Below are 27,666 nucleotides of genomic sequence, written 5' to 3'. Positions count from 1 at the left end.
GCGTTAAATTAGTGCTGACTTACACATATTACCATACTTAACATCTGATACAGGCTGTTGGCTGGCCACGTTTTCTCCATCCAAGGCCAGAATGCCATGCACACCCTGGCCCCATCCTACAATGTGGACAGCGTATTTATTTACATCAAAAATGCAAAACGCTTATTTTGTCCCAGGAGAATTAGGATCTGATTGAAGTTCTTTTATGAAGAAACCTGCACAGTTGTTAGAGAAGAGCATCAAAATCATAGCAGGACGATATTCTACCCACACTCCACATTGCATCCCCTGCTTACTGACTAAGTTTTGTGGCTTACTAGGTTCTTTCATTTTCAACACTGAGCTATCGGAACTAGAGACAAAAGAAACCCCAAACTTCAACCAATTTGATTTTTTAAAATTCATTAATTCAACAAGCCTTAATTCATGCAGCAGCAGAAGAAAAAAGCAACGTTTTATTAGTTCCCTCCAAAGCCCAGATGCCTGTAACTCAACTATAGCGCTCGTGGCATAATGCCTGCATTGTGCATGTCGGCTGCCAAATCTATTGGGAATTCCTCTGATGGATTTTGACAGTATCCTGACCTGAAGTAACCTGAGGTAGCCCCCCCAAGCCTGTGCCTCTGAAGGCCTCTCTATTCAATTCACTGCAGAGGGGGATGTAATTACATCATTCCTCACAAGCTAACAGTCATGTCCCAGCTGCTTTGAGCGATTTGCCCTCTGAACCTGATGTTACTGAGGAGGACATGGTGATACTAACAATAGACTGCACTTGTTGGCCAGCAGACTTGTTGAACCTGTCTCTCTGTCCTTCCCATGGGGAGAGAGAGAGAGACTGCTGATAAACTGCAAATGCAGGTGATCACTGCTTGGTGTTTCTAAGCTCAAAGGGCTTCCCAACAGCATGTGCTGGAAAGGAAGTAAAGATGAATGGGTTTGGAAGAGATATCATTCGACACAGAGACTAGATTCAAGTGTGATTTTAATACAGCATCTTGTGATAAAGAACTGGTGTTCCCACCATTTAGGGAGCCAAAGAGTCAAGGGCAGGTGCTGGGGAACAACCTAGTTGAGTCCCAAAGCCAGCTTTTGGGATCTGCCAAATCTACAGCTGCAGCCTCCCCTCTTCCCCTGATGTGTAGCAGTTCCAAAATGCATATGGCCATCTGTGAGCTGCTGCTACTACCTGAAATTGAGGGAGGTGATGGTTCAGAAGAGATTACATTTTGAGATGAAATCCCTAATAATCTGCTTCCCTCCAGAATCCTCACACTGGCCCTTCGGAACACATACCACCCATGTTACCTACAATAATGTACCATAAGTTTTATAAATAACTATCCTCAGCCATCTCAACTCTCCCATGCCTTGTTCCATAACTCAGTGTTTACACCTGGGCAAAGTAGGTGTCAAATGCTACCAGATCAGAATGTCTGTTTCATACCCCTTCAATATAGAGGCAAATAACTGCACAAGAGGCAAAGCAGAGGACAATCAGTCCAATGACAGGAATTTCCAAACCACCATGACTAAGCAGAATCTTCAGCCACACTTGTATTTTTGTCCAACCATTCATCGTTAAACATCTTGCCTAGGCCAAGTGTCCAGTAGTGAAAAATTCCAGTTTCTCATGAGACATCACTTCAACAAACCCAAGATGTCTGGTTACTGAGCCCACCTCCTGCCACCCCCTGCCCTATTACATCAGCAGCCTGCATGTTGAAATTTACAAGAACCTTGCTGGTAGACAGCAAGCAGACAGGGTTCCCCTTTAGGCAGAAATGGAAAGGCTTAATGCAAAGTGTTTGCAGAAAACCACTCTACGGAGGCATATCCTTTGGTTTCAAGAAGTAGGAGTGCGTGCCTGCGGTGCAGTGGGAGGGCAACAGTGGTTTGTTTGTACTTCCCATTCCCACAGAAGATGGCATTCTCTCACATAACAACCCTTCAAAGGATTATTTATAAATCAGATGAACACTAGCTTTAACTTTAAAACCCATTGGGAGAACCCGAGCCTTGTTGAAGCTCTTATCCCTCCTAACTAAACACAGACCCCCCAAAACTATGGAACTAACCTAACATTTGCTGCCATCACTTTGATCATCATTCTGCTTGTGCGTTAACAGCCTGTTTCCCCATCTTGTGTCTGTCTGGTCTATTTAGATCACAAACTCTTCAGGGTAGGGACTTCTCTGCTCTTTGTTTGTGAAGTGCCTAGCACAATGGGGTCCCATTCTTTGTTGGTTCTTAGGCGCTATCACATAAACATGATTCCTAATAATAATGCCTACTAGTCAAGCTCAGCCCAGGAAAATCACTGTCACAACTGCCCCCCTTGTTGGCAGTTTCAGCAGACAGAGCAAGGACTGAAGGGGGCCCTGGGAGACTGAACTGTCCCTTATACTCCTAGAGGTGTTCCTTCCAGGTAGGGTTAGTGGAGTGCAGGCAATTCTGCACAGCAGCAATATGCACTGTGCTTATTTTGGGGCCCCACCAGAGGACTTCAGTCTCCAGGGAATGTCAGCACCAAATCCACATGGAACAAACTGCTTCAAAATACATCAGTGATTCCTGTGATCTAAGCTTAATTTTAAAATGCACAGATGTGGCCACTGATTAATATGCATTCCTCACGGAGTCATTTCTACTCAAGACTCAGCAAAATGAGTTTTGTCCCAATGATTCTGCTGGTGGTGGAGTATTTGAGAAACAAAATATTCTTATTCCATGGCCCAATCCCACTCCTGTTGGCTCGAGTCAGAGCAGGCTCTTAAATTAATTTTCCCAAGGCCTTCTTAGGCTCCTTTTGGAAGAGTTCAACATCTTCCCAGGAAATGAACTTCAGTCCAAAAAGCCACTATTCTGCACCAGTGGTAGCTGAGGTTTCTGGACAAGTGTTCCATTTACCAGACTATGACTGTGCCTGGATCAGCCAGTACACCATCTACCTCTCATTTGGTTTGGGGAGCTCTAACCCACCATGTAGCTTGAGGGGTGGTGGAGAAGGAACACACAAGGAGGGGGAATCTGCATCACTTATCACAGAAGTCTGAAGTGCTGCTCTAGATAAGCCTTCAACTCTTCTCCTCCCATCAGTGTTCTGGATCTGGATTCTAAGACCTGCCTGACCCCACCCCAAAATGCGGTCTGAAATGGCGTCAATGCACCTGGACCTGAATTGTGAAAGGGCAGTCATCTTAAATCTGACGCAAACAGATCTCATGTCAACAGAACTAAATCCAAGCCACCTGTACTGTGGACAATACCTCCAGCCACAAAAATCACATTTCAATCACATGATGGAGAAAATGTGGAGGTCTAACGTAGAGAGCTTCTCCACAGCTGTGGCAGAAGTTAATGACTCCTGACCACATGACACAAAGGAGCCATCTCCTCACTCCCTTGCTTTATGGCATTTTCCTGTCTCTTATTTGGATAGTATTACATGAAACTCTGCAAACACTGCAGCTTTCCTATACTAATGATTTACTATGAAAGTTCCAAACTGTATAACAAACATACTGCACTGGAACATGTGCTCAGCTAAATAACATCAGGATGCAGGTTTGAGAATGACTTTGCTTCTTTCACCAGCAGAAGAGGAGAGTCACTCACTTGACATACTGGGAAAAACTCCCGTGTACAGAATTCTACTGCAGTTGATGGAGTCACATGTGGGATAAATTCAGCTCACAGTCTTTGTTGGGAGTTATTATGTCATTAAGCAGGGCTAAGCTGAACAGAGCAGCTAACCTCAGAGTGAGATATAAATGGCAGCCCAGAACAAAGGTCATGATACTAAACACTATGCCTCCCTTCTACAGCTGGCCCATGATAATCTAACAGTTGGCACACATAGTAGGCCAATGAACCAATGGTTGGGGCCTGAATCTTGTCAATCATGACACTAAAGCAGGGGTGGGCAAACTTCTTGGCCCGAGGGCCACATCTGGATATGGAAATTGTATGGCGGGCCATGAACGCTCACGAAATTGGGGGTTGGGGTGCACGAGGGGGTGAGGGGTCTGGCTGGGGGTGCGGGCTCTGGGATGGGGCCAGAAATGAGGAGTTCAGGGTGCAGGAGGGGGCTCCGGACTAGGGCAGGGGGTTGGGGTGTGGGTGGGGGGTGAGGGTTCCTGCTGGGGGTGCAGGCTTTGGGGTGCAGGAGGGTGGGACCGAGGGGTTCGAAGGGCGGGAGGGGGATCAGGGCTGGGGCAGGGGGTTGGGGTGCTGGAGGGGGTCGGGGTACAGGCTCCAGGAGGCACTTGCCTCAAGCAGCTCCCGGAAGGAGCAGCATGTCCCCTCTCCGGCTCCTACGCGGAGGTGTGGCCAGGCAGCTCTGCGCAGTGCCCAATCTGCAAATGCATCCCCTACAGCTCCCACTGGCTGTGGTTGCCAGCCAATGGGAGCTGCGGGGGCGGCACCTGGGGCGGGGGCAGTGTGCGGAGCCTCCTCGCTGCCCCTACACGTAGGAGCTGGAAGGGGGACATGCTGCTGCTTCTGGGAGTTGTGCAGCGCCCCGGCACACATGGAGCGGGGCAAGCCCCGGACCCCACTCCCAGCAGGAGCTCGAGGGCCAGATTAAAATGTCTGAAGGGCCGGATGTGGCCCCTGGGCTGTAGTTTGCCCACCCCTGCACTAAAGCATGCATAAAGAGTTTACAAATGAGCCTTTTGCTGAAACTTGGGTGTTATGGTTCCAGAACGGTGTCTACACAAAGGGATCACTGCCAAAAAAGCAAAATAAGACAATATCTAGCCTTGCATTAACAGAATGAAAGTGAGGGCACTTATCTGCTACAACAATAAAAGTGCAGCAAGGTTAAAAAAAATCAGCTCTGATTCTCTGGCTTAACTTGCTTTCAGCGTTCAGTTCAACATACACAAATCTACAAGCCTTAGGCAGGGACTGGAACTATGGTATTTAATTTTCCAAGAGTAATTTAACCTGCAAATAAGTTTAATGAAATTCAGACTTTAAGATGCTGTGTCATGGATTGTGCCCAGAGGCCTGAGTTCATTTCACTTCCTTCCCGGAGAGAAGGGGCTGGGGAAGCACAATCTAAACCTTATTGTTGGAGACACAATGACCTCTGCACTCTGAGAAATATAAAATCCATGCGAGCGCCTAAATCAGAATTTAACTTTTAATAGAAACTTCTTCCAAGACAGCATTAAAGTTCTAAGTACCGAAGAAGCAGGTTTACATCAGCAGTTCCTGATGAAGGGATTTAGATGAGCCCGGTTTTTAAACGTCATTTTCAAAATGAAACTTCACTTGGCAGAAGCAACGATGGATCTTCAGTCCTATTTATTTTTAAAATTGGCAAGCTAACCTCATTCTGCTGTTCACAGCCACAGCACACACTCCAGCAGATCCAACAACTTAAAACAGATCAAAGGCCAGCTAGATGCACAAACATGCATTTATTTAGAAAATGCAGAACAGCTCTTTTATTCAAGCAGCTTTACACACAGTGCTAAATTGCACCTTTGGGCTCAGCCCTGAGCAAGGGCTTGTACACACCCACACCAAGGGGTTGCACACACGCGCACGCACACACACGGGAAGGAGGGCAGAGACGAAACTTGACTCATTCCCTGTTCCTCTCTGCCCACCTATTCCCAGGGGAAGCCTTCGAAGAGGCTCTGCGCCAGCCTCAGACCCAGGCAGGCCTGACTCAGCCAAGCAGGGGCGGGACTTTCCTGCCTCAGCCAGGCTGATTACAAGAGGGGCACGAATTCGGATCAACACTCTTGCACCTCAGCCGTTGCACCACCCCCATTCCTGTAACTCCTATTAAACCTGCCTGCAATTAGCCCTTTGGAGCAGAGTTGGCTGAACATAATAAATATTCTTCTGTGCTTAAAATTACTTGTGCAGACTGAATTTTTAGCTAAACCCCTTGCATTGTTCCTACCCCAGAGGGCAGGACTTGGCAGAAGTTTTTTTCCACAGAACTGATACTATTTTGTTTCATTTTGCTGTAGAGGCGAATCTTCAACAGCTATTTCTCTGCTTCTCTTCCCCACAACTCAATTAAAAAGTGAACTGAGCTGGTGGGAATTGTTGTGTCTGTATGTACACAACACACTGATATGAAGCCATAAAAAAAAAAACAACAACAAACCATGTGTTTATTTATCCCACAGTTCATGCCTCTCTGCTTCACTGTGCATAGCAGCTGCCCCCTTGCACAATCATCTCCACACAAGTGACCTAGAACAGCCCAGACATCTACCAGTTGAATGGACAGAGCGTGTAGCTTTTACCAGTCAAAAGGCAGTACTAGCCTGAGGTCTATAAAAACTGAAGAGGGGGTGCTCCCACTACCACTGAGGTCCACGGGCAGTGTGCCCTGCTGAGTAGCCCAGCTAATCTCCCACCTGCTGGAAAACAGAAGGGTGCTGGGACTGCTACAGAGTGTTACTCCTGGACCCAAATGAGCAATTCCATCTTTTATATCAGCCTCTGGCTAGTAAAACTCTCAGATGTTTGACGCTCCCCCATCTTTTAGCTGCTGGAAGGGAAAAGGAATATTCTGCCCAGAGCATAGCACCCAGTTTTCCTTCCTGCTTTCCTATAACAAGCTCCACCACTACTACTCTTGCCTTCCCTAAGCAGCAGCAGTGTGATATGGACACGAATCTTGTCTGTTCTACAGATTTCTGAACAGTAATAGTGAAACTGACCAGAGTATTAACTTTGCTCTTCCTTGCTGCATAAAATAGCCATGAGCAGTATCAGTGGCATTGGAGCAGTGTGTCTGCAGACTCAGGAAGACAGCTCACAAAGTTATCTTTATCATCAGGAGGACTGGAAAACTTATTTTAAAACAAGATTAAATTCAGCAGAAATTGATGACTCAGCCACTTCCCTCCCCTGATGAGGTGTTGGAACATCTTGGTAGTAGCAATAAGTTTCAGTTTCCCTGAATGATGTGCTAGCTACAGGCTATGGGGAACATGAAATTATGCATAAAGTATTTTTTTTAAAAAGCTGTTTCAGTTAGAAAGAAAGAAATCCTCATATAGGATGTCAATCTAAAGTTGACAGGATATTACTAAAGGTTGGTCTACACTTCCAAGGTATATTGGCATAGCTACATTGGTCAGGGCTGTGAAAAAACCACAGCTCTGACTGAAACACCTATGACAACAATACCCTCAGTGTAAATGCAGGTATGTCTATGGAAGAGGGCTTTTGTCAACACAGCTAACACCGTTCCAGGAGGGGGTATTCCTACATCAACCGAAAAACTCCATTTGTCAGGATAGGCTGTATCTACACTAGGACCTATGCCATCATAGCTAAGCTAGTATAGGGTCTGTAGGGTAGACATTCTCCAATAGGTCACCCATTTATGCTCCTGTGTTAATGAAACTATATGGTAAATCAGATGCTCTGCTCTAGTTTCAGAATTTCCCCATTGCTCTCTGGTATCAGTATAATAAAAAATAGAGAGCTGATGCCGATTAACACAATTTGGATGCTTGCCAGGAATTTTTCAACCACCCTCCTACCCTCCATATGTAGTATGGATCTGAGTGGAATGAAATTAATTGACAAGAAGCTGGTTAAAGTTAAACCTGAAAGTGACGTAGTGAAAGATCAAAGGTTAAGTGAGCCTTTAAAGACATAAGAGTCCTTTTTAAGTCCTGTTTTACCAGTGGAATTCCTCTATGGGAGGGAGAACTCTGGGGTCTGTGTATTGAATAAAAATAAAAAATAAAAATCCACTAATTTTTAAGACATTTTCTGAAACATCACTGCTCTTGAGGGACACATTTATTTTCCCCTTCAAAGTTACATGCTCATTTCTGATTGCAGGGCTCGACAGATTCATATACTGGAACACAACACAGGATTCTTCTGTGTAATAAGATCGTGCTTCTGTGCCAGATGGGCTAGACTTTCCACACTACCCTGCACCTCTTATAGGCATTTACACCTGGGCAAAATGGGTATAAACTGCTACCATTAACTGCACAAGAAACTTTGAAAGGTTTAAGGCAGTGAAAGTCAGACCCTAAACAAACTCCAAGTATTTGTGTTGTATTACATTATATATTTTGTGTCTACTGTAAATAATGTAGCAGATTAAAGATCAAGAGGTTTTTTACACTGCAATTTATTAAAACCAGGTCCCCACATGTGAAAACCTGGCCCACATCTCAGTAGTAACAGAGTTCCTTCCAGAGCGGGGGGGGGGGGGGGGGGAGGAGGTAGGGAGGGAAGGGGATGCAATCCCCCTCCTCTCCACCCATCACCAGTCCTTTCTTTTACTACAGCCTCAGGAATTAGCAAACTGAACAGTTTTGCAGAGCAAGCAAGGAGCATTATTAGAGACTGCCAAGCAACTCTGCTGGTGGGGCTATCTTCTGCTATACATAAGGGTCAAAGCAAACAGAACCCCAGCTGCCTGGATAACATACCTGATTGCTTATTGGTTTTGACTGCCCACTGAGTTGAGAAATAAGCTAAGTGCATTCATGGGGAGTCCAGCAAAAATAAGCTACTTTCTTCTACCCTCTCCCTCTGTATTTATCATTACAACTCTATTGTCACCTCCTCCGCTCACTGAAGAAGCAGACTGTATTGTGCTGGCAACATCAAAGGACAGCCACAGCTGCATACTACACTTGGAGTACAGGGAGTAAAGAAGAAAGGGGATCCAGTACCAAATTCCCTCTATATTACTCAGGAAACATGAAAACAGGTAATGGAGTGACGTATTCTATGGGACTTTATTAATAAAAAATGTTACACACAAGTCCTTTTTGAAACCCTGGGTCTCTCCCTCCAAAGTTTTAAAGGTGTTGATGCAAGCAACATTCCATTTTCTACCTTTCACTCAGGCCCTGCAATGCAAGCCTTCTTCCCCACCTCCCAGTTTAAATAGTTTAAGATTGTATATGTTACCACTACTTTGGGGGAGCTCAGTTCTCAGCAAAGGGTTCTTGTGCATTCAATCTCACCATCTCTGCCAACTACTGCAAATTTGTCCCAAATTTCCAGAGTCACATAAATGGTTCAAACAAGTTTCTGGGTTCTCAAATCTAATCCTATTGTAGCTTCCCTGCTTAGATGAGCATGTACTTTACAAATGACCAACCAAACTAGATGCTTGCCAATAACAACAGCTTCACTGCAGCTCACACTAAATCCTCCACCTTTCAACTTTTGTTTCACTTTTTTAAAAAAAAGTATGTGGCATTGGATTTTGCTTCGTTCTTTAGCCATTCATTTGCATCTGGCTGGTAGATCTCATCATCTTTTGGGCACAGGTAACAAAAAACAGCTTTAAGAGCATGTCCCGAAGAGGATGAGCAAAGGGAAGAAAGCACAATTTTGTTTTCCTAATAACCTATTACCCTTATCTGAAAATCTGCCTCAAAAGCCTCACAGCTGGAGGCAGCTCACTCACAAGCAATTGTTTCTGGGTGTAGCCTTGGTTTGGCTTGAAATGCAGCTTTATTTGTTTGAAGCCAATTATGCAATCAACAAATGAATACTGGCTGATGAAGTGCTATGAAACATATTCCACTGCTTTGTGTGGACACAAATGGACCACAGCAAGTGGTTCTTTTTTCTTGGCAAAACTGAGGCCATGTCTACACTACTACTTATGTTGCTCAGAGATTGTGGGGGGTGGAACCACCCTGAACGACATAAGTTTCACTCGGGTAGCATGCACAGCGCTATGTCGGCATAGAGTGGCTACACGAGCGATCTTATGGCGCCACTGCATCGGTGCAGCTGTGCTGCTACAAACTTGCTAGCGTAGACATGGCCTTAATCCCAAAGAGTCAGAGAATTGTTTTTAATGCTTCTATTCTGAGGGTTATTTAGTAAAAATTAACAAATCTGACAAACAGATGATTCTAGGAAAGAAGAAATAATAAAAAGAAAAGAAATGATTGATTTACAGTGGTGAATGCGTTGAAATTTGAATGATTCCTCACTGGAATTAATCCTGCACAGAGAGCTGGGAAATACCACCAAAGGATTTGCTAACATACTGAATTCCAGAACATATTTCTATTGAACCTATTATGGTAGCTTCATAAGCATCTGATGTTCACTGGAAATTAGGGCTGTCAAGCGATTAAAAAAATGAATTGCGATTAATCGCGCTCTTAAGCAATAATAGAATACCATTTATTTAAATATTTGTGGATGTTTTCTACATTTTCAAATATATTGATTTCAATTACAACACAGAATACAAAGAGAACAGTGCTCACTTTATATTATTATTTTTTATTACAAATATTAGCTGTAAAAAACAAAAGAAATAGTATTTTTCAATTCACCTAATACAAGTACTGTAGTGCAATCTCTTTATCATGAAAGTTGAACTTACAAATGTAGAATTATGTACAAAAAAAACCTGCATTCAAAAATAAAACAATGTAAAACTTTAGAGCCTACAAGTCCACTCAGTCCTACTTCAGCCAATCGCTCAGACAAAGAAGTTTGGTTATAATTTGCAGGAGATAATGTTGCCCACTTCTTGTTTACAGTGTCACCTGAAAGTGAGAACAGGCATTTGCAAGGCACTGTTGTAGCTGGCATCACAAGATATTTATGTGCCAGATGCGCTAAAGATTCATATGTCCCTTCATGCTTTAACCACCATTCCAGACGACATGCATCCATGCTGATGACGGGTTTTGCTCAACAACCTTCCAAAGCAGAGTGGACTGACGTACGTTCATTTTTGTCATCCGAGTCAAATGCCATCAGAAGGTTGATTTTCTTTTTTCTTTTTTTTGGTGGTTCAGGTTCTGTAGTTTCCGCATCGGAGTGTTCCTCTTTTAAGACTTCTGAAAGCATGCACCAAACCCCATCCCGATCAGATTTTGGAAGGCACTTCAGATTCTTAAATCTGGAGTTGAGTGCTGTAGCTATTTTTAGAAATCTCACATTGATACCTTCTTTGCATTTGGTCAAATCTGCTGTGAAAGTGTTCTTAAAATGAACAACATGTGCTGGGTCATCATCCGAGACTGCTATAACATGAAATATATGGCAGAATGCGGGTAAAACAGAACAGAAGATATACAATTCTCCCCCAAGGAGTTCAGTCAAAAATTTAATTAACGCACTATTTTTTTAACGAGCATCATCAACATGAAAGCATGTCTTCTGGAATGGTGGCCGAAGCATGAAGGGGTCATACGCATGTTTAGCATATCTGGCAGGTAAATACCTTGCAACGCCAGCTACAAAAGTGCCATGCGAACACCTGTTCTCACTTTCAGGTGACGTTGTAAATAAGAAGCAGGCAGCGTTATGTCCCATAAACGTAAACAAACTTGTTTGTCTTAGCGATTGGTTGAACAAGAAGTAGGACTGAGTGGACCTGTAGACGCTAAAGTTTTACATTGTTTTGTTTTTGAGTGCAATTATATAACAACAAAAAAAATCTACATTTGTAAATTACACTTTCACAATAAAGTGATTGCATTATAGTACTTGTATGAGGTGAATTGAAAAATGCTATTTTTTTCATCATTTTTACGGTGAAAATATTTGTAATAAAAAATAATAATATAAAGTGAGCACTGTACACTTTGTATTCTGTGTTATAATAGAAATCAATATATTTGAAAATATAGAAAAACATCAAAAATATTTAATAAATTTCAATTGGTATTCTATTGTTTAACAGTGCAATTAATCACAATTAATTTTTTTGAGTTAATCGTGAGTTAACTGCGACTGATCGACAGCCCTACTGGAAATTAAGGAGCAGTTCTCGTAATCCTCCTCACCAATGGTTCTCACCCATGACACTGATTCAGAAGGCAGGTCCTGTAAAACGCACAGATCACTGAGCTTTTAGTTAAAATGCTCTAGGAGGCCGTGCTCATTTCCACCACCTCTTTGCCAATATAGCCAATAAGCACACACACGGTGGATGGGAAAGTAATCCAACACCAATACTCTGATCCCACAAATTCTTATGCACATGAGAAATCCAGCCTAAAGTTACTCACTAAAGTGTTTGCAGGATTAATGCCCAGCAGAGCAATGTTGCTTCACCGCCAACTGCTAGGCAGTGAACAATGCAAAATGCACCTGCCCTTTTAGACAATGAGAGTCAGCAACACCACTAGTCCAAGAGGCAGAAAGCGCAATTACTCCCAAATTTAGACCAGAGTAGGGACTTGTCTACACTGGCACTTTACAGTGCTGCAACTTTCTTGGTCAGGGGTGTGAAAAAACACCCCCTTGAGCACTGCAAGTTACAGCGCTGTAACCTGCCAGTATAGACAGTGCACCAGTGCTGGGAGCTATGCCCCCCATGGAGTTGGCCAATGAAGACGTGCCCTAGGGCACTGCAGTAACTGAAGGCTATTAGCATTTTCATAATGCTGGGGTGGAAGGGTGACCCACTTCTAGTGCTTGTTGTACCCCTTACAGTGCTCAAGAGAGGCACAGGAAATAGCTGACTGGGAGTTAAGAAAGCTTCTAAATATTTGCATTGGTACCAACACTTTCTACCAGCCCGAGCCAGTGAATTAACAGCTTACAGGAAGTAGCTGGATATTGTTCTCAATTAGAAAACTGGGTTTATCCAATTTTTTTTTTTTTTTAAACATTTGAGTGTTGCACCTCAGTTAGCTATAAACAGTCTCAGCTAGTTACTGGGCATTAATAAAGGAAACTCGTAAAATGGGTAGCAGAACCTGCATTATAATGGATAGATGTCATCAAGATAAAGAACATTTCTGTTAAAGTTTGACTTTGCTAGCACAGAACAACTCACAGTCACATGAATATTTTCAGTGAACTCCAGCAATCAAGTTACAAGAACATAACATACAAACAAGCAGTGATCATACTGGATCAAACCAATCATCCATTTAGCCAAGTATCCTGTCTTCCAACAGTGGCCAATGCCAGATGCTTCAGAAAGAATGCACAGAACATGGCAATTATCAAGTGACCCATCCCCTGTTTTCCAGTCCCGGCATCTGGCAGCCAGAGGCTTAGGAAACACAGAGCATGGGGTTGCGTCCCTGTCTATTTTGGCTAATAGCCACTGACGGAGCGATCCTCCATGAACTTAACTCATTCTTTTTTCAACCCGGTTATATTTCTGGCCATCACAACATCCTATGGCAATGTGTTTCACAGGCTGACTGTGTGTTGGGTGAAGAAGTACTTCCTTTTGTTTGGTTTAAACCTGCTGCCCACTAATTTTATTGGGTAACCCCTCCTGGTTCTTGTGTTATGTGAAGTGGTAAACACTTCCTTATTCAAGTTTGACTACACAGCTGACATTGGGCTAGATACCAATAGCTTAAGTGAGGTGCTTCTCAACATGAATAAGTGAATCCAAACCTGGTCCTTACTCGACAGCTGTAATAGCAACCTTTTTCCAGCTGAAATTACCTCAATTCTCCCCCACCCCATCCCACCCCACCCCCAAAAAAAGATTCAGGATAAGAAAGTTCTACACATTTTATCACTGTAATTTCTTACTTTGGCTTATTTACTAAAAATCAGAGTCCTGAGGAGTAAAATGTCCTAAATACACCTCCATGCTTTTACAAACTGAATGTATTATGTTGTTATGGTAGAAAATTTTGTTTTGGTCTAAAAACGTTGGCAAGCATAGCAATGTCAGTTAGAAGTGCGTGGGGGGGGGGGGGGGGAACGTCCTATGCCTAACTGACACCATTGTGCCAGCAAAAGCCCTAATGTAGAGGTAGTTATAAGACTCACAGAAATCCTTTTGCTGGTATAGGCTGCGTCTCCATTAGGAAGCTTTGTCAGTATAGCTATACTGGAAAATCCTTTCTAATGTAGTCAAGGTATCTATTGTAGGGCTATCGACACAGGTGCCAACTCTGTGGGTGCTGGAGCACCCACGGGGAGAAAAAAAAAGAAAGAAAGTGGATGCTCAGCGCTCACCAGCCACCCACCAATTAGCTGCTCAGTGAGCCCAACTGATCAGCTTTTCGGCAGCGGGTGGGAGGCGCTGCAGGGAGGGGAAAGAGCAGGGGTGTAGCTTTGGGGGAAGGGGAGGAATGGGAGCGGGGCCTCGGGGTGGAGCAAGTCAGCACCTGTGGCTATCTAAATTAAAAAAAAAAAAAAACCCTCCAAGAAAAGACTTCTACTTTTGTGTGTAAATACTTTCTATACCATCAAGTAATTCTAGTATTTATCGGGATAAGTGTAAATATTAAAAGAATCTCATTTAACAACCCAAGCAAATAAGATTTCTCCTGCTTCTCTAAGGCCATTGGTCAGAATTTCACAGTGCATCAATTCTGCAGGTGAGCAAACAACCTTCTAAGAACACAGGACCTGATCCAAAGTCCATTAAAGTTAATGGAAGGACTCCTATTGACTTAACTGAGCTTTGGATCAGACTCAATGATCCCAGTCTAAAATGGATGAAAATTCAGAGTCCAAATTGTGTATCTAAGGGCTCAAGGCAGCAATGCTGCTTCATTGCCAACTGCCAGTGAGCAAAAATGCATAATACATCTGCCCCTTTAGACTAGGAGAATCAGCAATACACTCAGCTACTACTTTATGTATCTAGAGGAGAATGTATGAAATGAAGGTTGCCAAACTTTAACAAATTACATGAAGGCCAATAAAAAGAAAAGGAGTACTTGTGGCACCTTAGAGACGAACAAATTTATTTGAGCATAAGCTTTCGTGAGCTACAGCTCCGATGGAGTGAGCTGTAGCTCACGAAAGCTTATGGTCTCTAAGGTGCCACAAGTACTCCTTTTCTTTTTGCAGATACAGACTAACACGGCTGCTACTCTGAAACCTGTCATAAAGGCCAATGTAACCCTTCTTGGGCATAGCTAATTTGCATCAGACGGACCCACCTGTTGTAGCTAGCCTCCTCTTTAATATTAGGTACAACCTGCAGAGCCTACAGGTCCCAGTGTGTAATGATCCGTCTAGCCTGATCTAACTATGGCCTCTCAACGCAAACTGGAACATAGCACTGTGCGACCTGTAGTTTATGTAGACTGCGTCCACATATGACAGATGCTTGTGGGATGCATTGTTTCATAATATAGGCCACACTTTTATTCAATGCTAAATTAGAAACTTGGGGTGGCCAATCTTGGAAACCTGTTTTCCTCACTAGAAATGTGGGCCCAAATTCAACCCCGTCATAAATGCACTCAAGTCAGGTGGATTTACACCATGGATGCATCTGGCCTCTTGTCTGCTACTTTTTTCCCCATTAGTTAAAAGCACTACGGTATTTTTACAAGTGGTCACATGATAAAAATCACTAAAACAATAAACACCATGCTATAAATCATCCAGTATTGAATTACTGTAATCTGGATTACAACATGTCTCTGTACAACATGGACTCTCTACAGCTCTCCAGAGCAGCCTTAGAAAATATGATGAATGAAGCTATCGCAGATTTACAGCCAAGGAAAGGGCTGAACTCAGAGACTTAGGAAATCTTCAAGCACAGTGTTTTTTGACTGCTCTAAGCACATTAAGAAGCCTGTTCAGAATCTACATTTTTCACTGTATTATTTGCTAAATTCCAATTAAATGAGAAAGAATGACAGTAAACTAATAAAACTCTGGATCTTCTAATTAAATCACTGGCACCCTGCCAATCACTGCTGATTTATTGATGCACCCTGCAATGTCAGGATTCTGGGGGCACAATAGGTCACTAAAATATTAAACAGATGACTTGTGCTCTTTAATCAGTGCTGGGATGCCAGGTTAGGAAGAGAGAATAAATTCAAGGGCAGAATACAATAACGTCATCAGTAAACAACAACACTATGTAGGGAAACAGTGCACAGAAATTTTAGACTACCTGATTTCATTAAATATTCTAGCTTGAGGAATGGAAGGAGCAGGATAACTGCACCTGGGTATTTGTCATTTAAGTCTTTTTTTGTTTTATTTTGTTATTGTTCTTAATCTTTCAAAATACATTGCTTAGTTTAGAGCACCTGAAAGTGCACTGGCTGGATCCAGGAAAAGGGAAAGCTTCCCTGTGCAGTTTTGCCAGTGCATCTCAGCCTTGATCTGCAACAGCACCTCTAGTCACAGGCATCTTTTCAAGTAGATGCTTTCCAACTATGTTGAACTCTACCAGACTGTGACTAGCAGAAGATCAGATTCACTTTTCCATTTGCAACAGTCACACAATCAGAATCCAAGCATGTGCCAAAGTAACAAACAGTCCCTTCAGCTAGAAACAGGCCCCTCAGATCAGGCTTTCAATTCAAGGAAGGTAAAGGTTTGCTCTGGTTGGGCCTTTTTTCTCTGTTGAAGAAACAGTGGTTGAGAAATCAACTGATTGCAAATTTATCTTCCAGACAAACAGAAACCTAATAAGCAATCAAGTGAGCAAGCATTCAATCAATGATTTTATAGAAATCAGCTACAGAAGAATGGCTGGTCCAGGATCTGTCAAGATGCCCAAGATATATTGATCTATTAGAGGTGTAGGCAGCTACTTATTTGGCAGCTCCACCAGACATATAGGTATTCACAAAATTTAAATCAGGTTCATTTGACTGTTGGCAGGAACCAAACAGGGTGAACACATATGAGTAGGATGCCTCCAGGGGCTAGGGGGTTCCAAAACCAGACAACAATAATTTAAAATACACCTTGAAGATCCCTTGAGTTTGATCTGAAGACTTTGTCGTGGGATTATCACCAAGGGAAAAAAGTTCTTCCAAATCACACAGACACTTGATGGCCCATCTGATGCATGTACGCACATAGGCCATGTCTACACTAGCACTTATGTCAGTAAAACTTTTGTCACTCAGGAGTGTGAAAAACATTCCCCCTCCCCAAGCGACATTACTTTTACCAGCATAAGTGCTCGTGTGCACAGCGCTATGTCGGCAGGAGAAGCTCTCCCGCCGACATAGCTACTGCCATTTGCTGAGCTGGTTTTATTAAGTCGATGGAAGAGCTCTCTTCCATCAGAATAACACAACTACACGGGCGATCGTACAGCTGTTCCACTGTAAGCTTGTAAGTGTAGACATGGCCTAAAACACATATGTATCAGATTGGTTGAATTCCAGTGCTGTTTTCCAGAACAGTGGCTATAACAATTAAAGATGCAGTAGTCTTAGAAAAAGTGACTGTTAATATCCTTATCAAAGGAAAAGAATATGATCACATACAGTCACCAGTTTGGCTTCTAGAAAGCTCAAGATAAGATCAACTCCGAATTCCAAAATATCTCCAAGATTTTAACAAACAATATATTTTTATTAGCAACTAATAGCACTAGCATAGCTAATTCTCCAAAAATGTATAAGTTTATGCATTTAGTATATTTGGTCCTGATTCTGCAATTTACGATATTTGGGTTAACTGCTACGCTCACAGGAAGCCCAACTTCACACAGATTCAGCAGTCTGCTAGTGAACTGTAAACGGCAGGAACAGGGCAATTATTTTTCATGTTCTAACTTTGCCTACATGACAAATTAGCTTTAAAAAAAAAAAAAAGCTCTTAAAAGCATAAAATGTATGGAATGGTTTGTTACAATTTTGATTATATTTCCCACACCCCCAAGAAAGACAGAAAAATTCTCAGATTCAGTAGTTTTCAAACACCAGATTTAAAGAGTATTTAGAGTTAATGTTTTCCACAGGGGGATTTTACTGTGCAGTTAACATATGCTGTTTTCAGTATATCAGTCTTTGCAGAAGTGATCTTAATGGAAACAGCTCCTCTGTGTATATTTAAGTGACTCCATTTGTATCACTTTTAGCAATCAAGGCTCACTAGATAATTCTCTGTAGACACAATGAATCCTAGACATCCAGCTATAAAATTGCACAAGTAGCATAATGAAATAAAAGCATCATTAATAAAATTGCATTAACTTTTTGGTTTTAATGGCAAATGCGCCACCTATCAGTTATTATTGGTGTTGCATGAGTTATAAGCTTACTATATCACTAAGCTAACAATTCACTACATCATGAATACAGTCATAAACTAACAGCTGTATTCAGAAATGCAGTATGTGAATTGACATACAAATACTAGAATTACTTGACAGTATAGAAAGTATTTACACACAAAAGGAAAGTAGAAGTCTTTTCTTGGAGGGGTTTTGGTTTTTTTAAATTTATTTGGCATGAAATGACTGCAGAAATAAATTATATATGCAATCTAAGAAATATGGAGAATAAAAAAATGGAAGATCATCAGCTATGCCACCACTTGTTAAGTGGTGTCCTTCACTGGGAGCACATGTCACCAGTGCCTCAGAATCTGTACAGACTGCCTATTGCTCTCAGGGTTGAGTAAGTTTAAGATGCGAGTTTTAACTTGTAAAGCCCTAAATGACTTGAAACCTGACTACTTAGGAGACACCACTTTGTTCCTGTGATACTGCCACAGTAGAGATCAGTTTAAAAGAGAGGGGACTACCGGCAGGGGTCTTAACTTTGGAACTTACTCCCTCATTTGGTACAAAATAACCTATATCTGCTGTCCACCAGGGTACACTGAAAATCTCATCTCATAGGTTTTAGAAGGACAGGGAGCTGCAATGGGTACTCTCAGTGGACAAGAATTACAGGACTGATTCCTAGTTCTAGGCTGTAACAGCATTATAAAGGTGTTAAAGTGCCCCACCATCTCACTCTGATTGACTCCCTGCAAATACAAAGACAATAGGTACAGCTCCAGCTGAGGAAGGAGTACCACTCCCCTTGTTAAAACAAAGAGTAATTAGTTGTTTGTACTGTTGTTGTAGCCCAGTTGATCCTACGATATTAAAGAGACAAGATGGGTGAGGTAATATCTTTTATTGAGTAGACCAACTTCTGTCGGTGAACGAGACAAGCTTCAAGTGCTCTGTGTAAGCTTGAAAATTTGTCTCTTTCACCAACAGAAGTCGGTCCAATAAAAGATATTACCTCATCCACTTTCTGTCTCTGTAAAGAGTAATTAGGTCAGCAGAGCAGGAGTATCTGCAGAGAGAAAACACAAAAAGGAGGCATTGCTCCTTGTTAAAATGTTTACTATTGAAAACACACAGCTCTGGGGTCTTTTAAAACAATAAAAATGGGAAATAGTGTTAAGCAGGAATTCTGGAGCCTGATTCTGACTCACACTGGCTTTAAATGGGTGTAACTTCACCGAGTTTGTTTACCACTATGGCCTGGGCTACATTTAAAATTTAGAGCAACCTTGTTATGTCACTCAGGGTGTGAAAAATTCACATACCCCAAGCACCATAGTTAAACTGACCTAACCCCCCTCCCTGGTTTAGAGGTGGCTAGGTCAGAATTCTTCTATCAACCCAGCTACCACTGCCAGTCAGATAGATGGGCTAACTACAGGGATGGAAAAACCCCTTCCGTCATTGTAGGAAGCATCTACACTACAGCTACAGTGGCAGCACCACAGCTATCCCACTGCAGCACCCATAGTGTAGACGGTATGTGAGGGGAGAATCAGTGACTCTGTGCTGTTCTGGGTCAGTTCTTTGGAATTCAGTCCACGTTACTAGTTTTCACACAAAACTATTCTTCTACATAAAGAAGAATTTATTAGCACGACCTAAAAGTGGATGAAATTCAGACCTTGATGTGTTCCCATTTATTAACTTTACCATCTGTTAGATATCCAATATAGTATATGAAAACGCAGCCAACTGCTCAAAACTCACCAGAAACTGTGTGCAAATCAGATGCCGTCCCCTTGTTTATCAATTCATATTGGAATCCTGTAATTTTCCGGCTAATGTCCTGTTGAGGGGTGGCCTCAATAAACAAGCCCCCCTGACCATAGCCAAAGCAATACACTTTATTGGGGCTGTGATCTCCATCTCGGACCAACAGTTTCAGTTCTCCAGTTTTTTCCAAATAAATATTTGCTCCTGCGGAGTCCTTGAAAGGCTTTATGCAAACAGTCAAGTGTTTGTAAGAGGCAGATAATGTATTGGGTCGCAGATTGACTATGAGTGCTCCTGTGGGATACATCCATTTTATTGATCCTTCAGAACAGCGGAGGTAGACCTGTTCAACATCCTTCTTATGAGACTCATGAGTTAAGCCACTAGGGATAGAGAGAATAGGGAAATTAGATGAGTAGCAGAACTATTTAAACATTGTTCATAATCTCAGAAAACAGGCAAGTCAGCAAAACTCTTTACAGCACTACTAAGCACTAGGGGCCAGATCCATTGTGGTGGTTGACAGAGATCGTCTTGCAAGATTAAGACCGTGAAATGTGTTGATATTTTGGGATGGGCTTTAAAACAGCTCCAGACAAATCCATAAGAAGTTAAACCACAATTCAAAATGAATTCAGAATTAAACCTTAACTTTTTCCATTGCCTATGCAAAACATCCCACAAGAAGAACTGCAGCAGAATCTAGTGACATCGGAAAGAGGGTAGGCAAAAGTGACACTAAAAGGAGAACCTACAGTTAATTTCCAGTGAAAGGTAAATAACAGACTTGTATCTCACTTGCTTGTGACTAGGCAAAGCCTAAACTGTCTGATCTGAGGAGCCTCCACTGCCTGAATGAGGCCTAAACTAGGGACAGCCCTAAAAGATATCTACCCTATGTTACTAATGTATAGTCACTTTGTATTACTGGATTTAGTGAACAATCCTGAAAACCTGTACACATGTGACTAACTAAAGGGTCTGCAAGATATGGCCCACAATATGCAGTACATCTCCAAATTTTTCAGCATTCAAAATGGTTACGAAGGAAGTGTGGTCTAGTGGGTAAAGCACTGGACTTGTAATCAGAAAATGTGGGTTCTAGGCCCAGCCCTGCCACTAACTTGCCATGCAGATATAGACAAGTCACTTCGACTCTATGTCGGTGTTTCCCCTCCCATGCTCAGAAACTGCTTCTCCCTCTGTGCTAAGTAGCCTATAAGCACAGTGGGCCCCTGATCTCAGCTGAGGCTCTCCCCTAACAGAAATAATTAAAAGTTTGGCAATGAAGTTTAAGAACAAAAATCCACACCCGTGTTTAATAATGTTTATTCTAAGGCAGTACTGTGTGGGCAGAAAAATACAGTGAATGATTCTGAAGATGGAAGATCATGAAACGTTATAGTGGAAATCTGGTATTGAAAAATAAAGTTTAAGAGCTTCAGCTTCCCTGTAGTTTCCCCTCCTTGGAAGCCTTAAAAACAGTCAATTTCTGCAGCACATTCCATGAGAGAATCTCAAGAGTACTTTACAAATATTAAGTAATTAAGTCTCACAACATCTTCATTTTATAGATGCGTAAACTGAGGCACAAAGACTTGTCCAAGATCACACTGGAAGTCTGTAGAAGAGTCAGACACAGAACCCATTTTAACATGGCATAAATCATGAACATGATATTCTGATCTCTCAACACATATCTCCAATACACATCTCCCTCTTCCCCACTTCTTCAGCATATTTAGGTACAGAACAAATGGTGCTGGATTTAAACTCAGTCAGCATTTAGACAAGTTACGAGAAGCCATGTGTAAAAAAGAAAAAAAACAAACCAACATATGGTTTGCATTTACTGTTGATGTGACTCATTATTGTTAGTGTCAGTGTAACCCACTTGATAGAGGTTACATGAGGAAGCTCAGAAAAACTCAGTTTTAATAATACTGTCTGCAAACATGTGCTTTTGAACAATCTTGAAAGCCACATCAAGAGCACAAAGGATGGGGGAGAGCGACCAGTCCCTGACCTTTATTCTCTTGCCCTCAGACACACGGTAGTACTTGACATATTCAAGAAAGAGAAGTTTCAATGGGATATCTCATATTGACTGCCTGTTTACATCTTGTCCACAAAAATCAATTTTTCAATACTGGTTTTGTGCGTGACACTCAGCCAAAACCAGAAATGAAGAAGTTGGTCTTTTATTTCTTTGCAGTCAGTGAATAAAGTGTCCCAAAGTAATGCTTGGGGGGTAGGAGTGAAATTCACCCCTGGGCAGAAGACTTATGCATCACAGAGATCTCAAATAAACCCTCAAACTAAGACTAAGGTGATGCATAGGACTTGTGCTGGTCCTCTGTACAGGGGTAAATTTCACCCAAGAAGGATACTGTTAAAACATATGGGGAAAGGTGAGGGGCAGAATAGGGAGCTCAAACACAATAAAAATGCTGCTGCTGGTAATCCCAATATTGAGACTGTGAATTTTTGCATGGCAAAAAATATATACACATTCATGCTGTTGTTCAAATGAAAGAAGATGGATTCCAAAATTCTTACATGAAGCCAATTATATCCTACAGGCAACAAAATGATGCTGTTAGACAGATACAGTGAGTACAGGGAATAGGGCTGTCTGCCCTAAAGCACCTGGCACTGGCCACTGTTGGAAGACAGGATGCTGGGCTAGATGGACCATTGGTCTGACCCAGTATGGCCGTTCTTATGTACAGGTATCTGCTGTATACATCAAGCTCTATTATAATGGAGGACTCAAATTGAGCAGATTTCAAAACTTGAGGTAAACCTGCAGAATATTAAAGACCTAGTCCAAATGAAATGGAACTTTTATAATACTGCCATCTATCACCATATTGGAAGTTTGTTCAATTTCATTTTTACTTCTCAGTACCCAGTAATAAACTGTCCTACATGCACATAATGCAGAGGTCATAAAAGCTATTTTTAAATTAACTTGAGGTTTTTATTTTTTAAATATATGACATAGCAAGAGGTCAGTTGTTTTATGGCTGTGTTGATGAATGAAGCACCTCCCCGCCCCTCCCACAAGTTGTACTGTTTGTTCTAGGAATAGGTTCTAACAAACAATATTTCCTCCTACAGATCCCAAGAGACATATGTTGAGCCACTGCACTTGTCTGCCTGATGTTTAGCCTTCCTGAAGTCTCAAAGGGCCATATAACTGTATGTCTTGGAAGATCCATTACTGCCATTTGTGAAACCAATTATTATATATGATAATGCAACAGGCGATGTTTGTAAGATGAGAATGTGTCCACCATAGCAATGAGAAAGATGGCCGTAATAGGAGCACTTAGCTCTTACGCAGCGATCTTCATCTGTAGCTCTCAAAGCACTTTTAAAAATGGGAGAAAGCAATATCCCCATTTTACAGATGGGTAAACAGATGCCCAGAGAGGCAATGTGAATTGCCCAAGGTCACAAAGCCAGTCCATGGAAGAACTGGGAAGAGGCCTGAGATGTCTTTACTCCTAGGGTGTGTCTAAACAAACATTTATTTAGTGGCAAGCCAAGGTGTAAAAATCGACCTCACACAAGCCTGCCATACGTTGTCTCTGCAAAGCATGCTGCAGCACACTAATTGTTCCCTAGTGCACTTTGAAATACCCTGCTTTGAAATGGGAGTAGATCAAAGCACGCTAGGGAACTGTTAGTGTGCGGCTGCAGGCTTCATGCAGACACTTAGAGCACAGCAGGTTAGTGTGGGGTAGATTTACACCCAGCTTGTCACAAACGAAATGTTCATGTAGACAAGCCCACAGTCTGAGTTAAAGGCTACACTGGTTAGGTTTCAGTGGGGTCAAAGCAGCACTTTTCACTCAAAGAAAATGGGACATCTTTAGAATAAACAAAATAATTATGAATTCTGATTGGGCCACACTATGGTGTGGTTTCTAATTTCCTCAGGGGCTTGGGGGTCTCCATTAGGCCTTTTAAGAAAGTGCAAGATCTTGCTAAAGTAATCAGATTGTACATTAAGGCAAACGTTCCCTGGGAAATCTGAGACACTGAAAGAAATCATAGCTGATATTTTCAAAGATGCCTAAGATATATGGACCAGGCAATTTTCATTAATGGAAAATGGATGTCCAAAACATTAAGTGTATAATCTCACCAACTGCAAAAATGCCCTGACTTATCAGGTCTGCTTACCTACATCTGGCAATATCCTGGAACTAGTCTGTAAGAAGAAGACTGAAGCTCCAATGGCATTTAGACACCAAGATGATAGGCACCTTATAAATAGCTAAGGTAGACAGACAGCTATAAAGACAACTAATTGATTGCAAAATGCTATACTTTAAACAAAGAATTCCTTCCTGACCCCAGGGAGCAAACAGCTTGTGCCTTTAAGCATAAGATTTGATTGCCCTGTCTAAAAAAAGTTAGTTACAGTATCTATTTATTCTCAAGAAGCAAAAACATATTTATGGATAGAGTGGATGACACACAAATAGTACCCATAAAGTGACAATTAGATGATAATTGAAGGGTATCAGTCCTAGGGTCACTACCTCTTTTCAGAAGGTCTAGAGGTCAGCTTGAATCTACATGCAATTGCCTTTGTCTCACCCTGAGCTCCAAATTCATTTGCATTCTGGATATAGTAGTGACACATATGCTGCTCAATATGGGCAGTTCCACCTATTTTTAAGAAGTCAGCCCTTATGCTCTTGTGCAACTGAAAGGATCACCAAGGATGTGTCATTTCCTTAATAAGCAAAAATGGGGCTGACCGGTGACAATGGGAAATTCCAAGCCTGGGTCACCAATTCAGCTCCAAATTCTCTGTAGCAAAGAATGACTCACATTTCTCTCAACTATCCCCTTTGGCTGGCAGTCAAAAAACTGAGTGGCTCAGGACAGAGCCATGTCCAGCCCTGCCTGGTCAGTGGGAGGGTCACCAGCTCAGATAGGAGGAGGAGGGCAAAAGCCCTTAAAAAAAAGAAAAGAAAAGAAAAGAAAAATTGGATTTTTCTGTGTGTGTACATGACAGTGCCATCCATGCTCTAGGCCTTGTTTATGCAAAGTTGAAATCCTCTGCCCCCAAACTATAGGACCACAGAGCTATGTATGAAAAGCCAGATTGTTAGGAATTTGCTACTGAAATTGACAAGGAACTGTAGGCTTTGTCCCATATCAGTTGTACATTGCAAACCCCCCCCCCCCCACTGGATTTATAGTTCAACATTTTACCAATTGCCAAGAGTCATTAGAAGTTCATAAATAGTTGCCAACTGTATGCATCTTTCAGATTGTATTGATTTGAACTCTCTCCAAAACATCCTTCCATTCCAAGTTAAACTAAACTCTTATTTTAATCAATTGAGATTAAACGCATGAATTTATTACATTAACTGTATTACATTGGTACCCCATTAAAAACAGGTTTAGCCAATCAGAAAACCAAATATATGCTACATGAGTACTTCATTTAGCAACAATTTTGACTGTGAATATAAATAAGAGTTTTTAGATTATAAACAGTAGAAGAGGTTGCAAAACCATGAAGACACACTAAAGTTATTACAAAAGATTAAAGTTTAGGAGCCAAACACTTTGAGCATTCAAAGAAGTTTCACAACTAGGGTGATTAGAATAGTAATGGCAGCCAAAGAACAATGGCCTAGAATTTGCCCTAAATGACTCTGGTGTAATCCAGAGCTACTGCATTGAAGTTACTCCACCAGTATAATTAAGAGCAGAATCCGGCCCAATAGCTTTATATATCAGTGTGGTAAAGCAGTGAGTTCAATAAGGGTGAAATCGGAATGAAGCTAGGTCAACTGTTAATGGGAACACACAAAGAGCCTGATTCTCCTCTTACTTACACCAGTGTAACTCCATTGACTTTAGCAGAGTTATTCCTCATTTCCACCAAAGTAAGTGGAGAATTGGGCCTAAAATCTTTACCCTATTACAAACTATCAAGGTGCTTTGAAATAAACATGAAAAATAAACAAGGTAACCAACAATTAAAATAAAATATCTGAGCCAGACAATTCCTTAATTACCTCTGTGTTTGTGTGTGTATGGTGCATATATATATATACACACACACACACAGAGTCAACTTTCACCACAAAAAGGACTTGCAGGTGTATTGCATTACAACAAAGTTAATGCCAAGTGTAGGAGGTTACCAGACATGAGTTACAAAACAGGTTATTTGGGTGTTAGGTTGCACAGATGTGGAAGCTGTTGTGGATCAGTAAAAATACCCTTCCTATGCCTGCTAAGGCTACCTCCCCCTCATCTCCCCATGGCACATGTCTTTGGTAATGCTGATAGTTACTCCTGGAATGTTAATCAACCCCCTTCTCTATATCCCGCCTCAAAAATCAGACCAAAAGGGAAAGATTTTTGCTACAACCAAATCCAAATTCCACATACACACACATATCTGGGCCAACTTCTTCCTTCGCCCTCTATCAGGGACAAAACTCTCATTGACGTCAATGGAAGAAGGATCGGGGCCTCTATTCGTTAAAATTTCACACAAGACTATGTAGAGAGGCGCTGGGGACATGTAAACCCCATTATTGATCCACCTTACCATATCTGATCAAGACCTTCGTGCCTTTCAGTTTCAATATTAAACTGCTGACAAAAAAACACCGATTTTGAATGGTAGAGAGACGGGGAGGGGAGGGTCCGAGAGGAGAACCACCAAAGAAATAGTGTAAATCAGGAATCGGTCCACTGAAATCAGAAAGTGACACGGGGGCAAAACTGAGGAGAGGAGACTCAAGCCCGAAAACGTAGCCCGTGGCCCCGTAGCTCTCAAACAACTGCAAAGGCATTCTATCGACGCAGTAGGACTGAAAAATTATTTGGAGGGGGAGCCGAGGGGGATATCTTTAAAAGGAAAGACGCTGTTCAAAATCAAGTTGTCCCATTTCTCCTTCAGCCACAGGGGGCGGAAAGGACGAAAGGGTGAAATCCTGCCACAGATGGAACAGATCCCATCCGGGGGCTTAAATCGGCTATGGTCTGGGGTCTGCCAACTTGTGACGATTCCAACCAGATTTAAAAAGCGGGGCAGACATCCCGCAAAGAGCCTCCGCTCCCTCCCCCGGATTGCGGAATGTTAAAGAAGAGCCGCACATTGCATGGCTCGGCTGGACACTGAGCTGCCCCCGGAACGGAGAAACTTAACGAAAGCGCTTTAAGAATTTAATCCAAATCCGGGGGAAACACGCAGCGCTGACTGTCTCCTTCCCTCGGAGCTCGGGACATGCCCCGCTGGGGCTCGGAACATGCCCCGCTGGGGCTCCTCCTCCTCCCCCCAAACGGCTGGCGGGCCGGGGGGGGAGGGATGGCTCAGTCCTTACCTCCCCTTCCAGTTGCACAGGTCGCTGGAGTACTGCCCGGCGGCCCCCCGGCACAGCAGCGACAGCGCCAGGAGCAGCGGCAGCAGCCCGGGCGCTGGAGCGCTCAGCATGGTCCCTCGCAGCAGCCCCTCTGCTCTGGTGCGAACCCCAGCGAGACACGGCGCGATGCAGTGGGAGGGGTGGAGGGGAGGAATCCGCGGCGTGCAAGGAGGCTTCCCTACATGGTGGGGCCAGAGGGGGGGATTGCACGGACAGCCTGCCCCTGGGAAAGGAAGCGCAGATGCCGGCAGAGTTGCTACCCTGTGCCCATCCCGGCGCGCTGCTCCTCGCTCAGCCACTCGGCTCCACTCTGAAGTTTCCTTCCCCCAGCTCTCCAGACTCCCAGCTGAGGGGCGGGGAGCTGCCTTGCCTCCCGGAGCCACCCACAAAACTCGGCTCCTCCCGAACGGGGCCTGCAGTCAAGAGTGAGCAAAACCCGGCACCGGATTGCTTCCCTTTCGCACTCCTGGCACAATTCGAGGCCTTGCCGCACATGAACTGGTCTCGTCCTCATTGTGTGGTGTGGCCCCCTACAGTGCTACAGGTTTGTTCCCTTCC

General features: G+C 42.7%; 1 protein-coding gene across 1 annotated transcript in view; it reads right to left on the bottom strand.

Annotated features, from left to right (window-relative positions):
• Positions 1 to 27,434, bottom strand: part of METRNL (meteorin like, glial cell differentiation regulator) — a 35,008-nt gene extending 7,574 nt beyond the window's left edge. Inside the window, exons 1-2 of the mRNA XM_074971080.1 lie at positions 27,070 to 27,434; positions 19,688 to 20,076 (exon numbers count right to left, since the gene is read on the bottom strand). Coding sequence (XP_074827181.1) covers positions 19,688 to 20,076; positions 27,070 to 27,179 — 499 coding nt within the window. The 5' untranslated portion in view covers positions 27,180 to 27,434. The remainder of the gene's footprint in view (positions 1 to 19,687; positions 20,077 to 27,069) is intronic.
• Positions 27,435 to 27,666: the final 232 nt, after the last annotated feature.

Source organism: Natator depressus, chromosome 14 (genome assembly GCF_965152275.1).
Source record: "Natator depressus isolate rNatDep1 chromosome 14, rNatDep2.hap1, whole genome shotgun sequence".
Lineage (NCBI taxonomy): Eukaryota > Metazoa > Chordata > Testudines > Cheloniidae > Natator > Natator depressus.
This window is presented reverse-complemented; position numbering and strand designations above follow the sequence as displayed.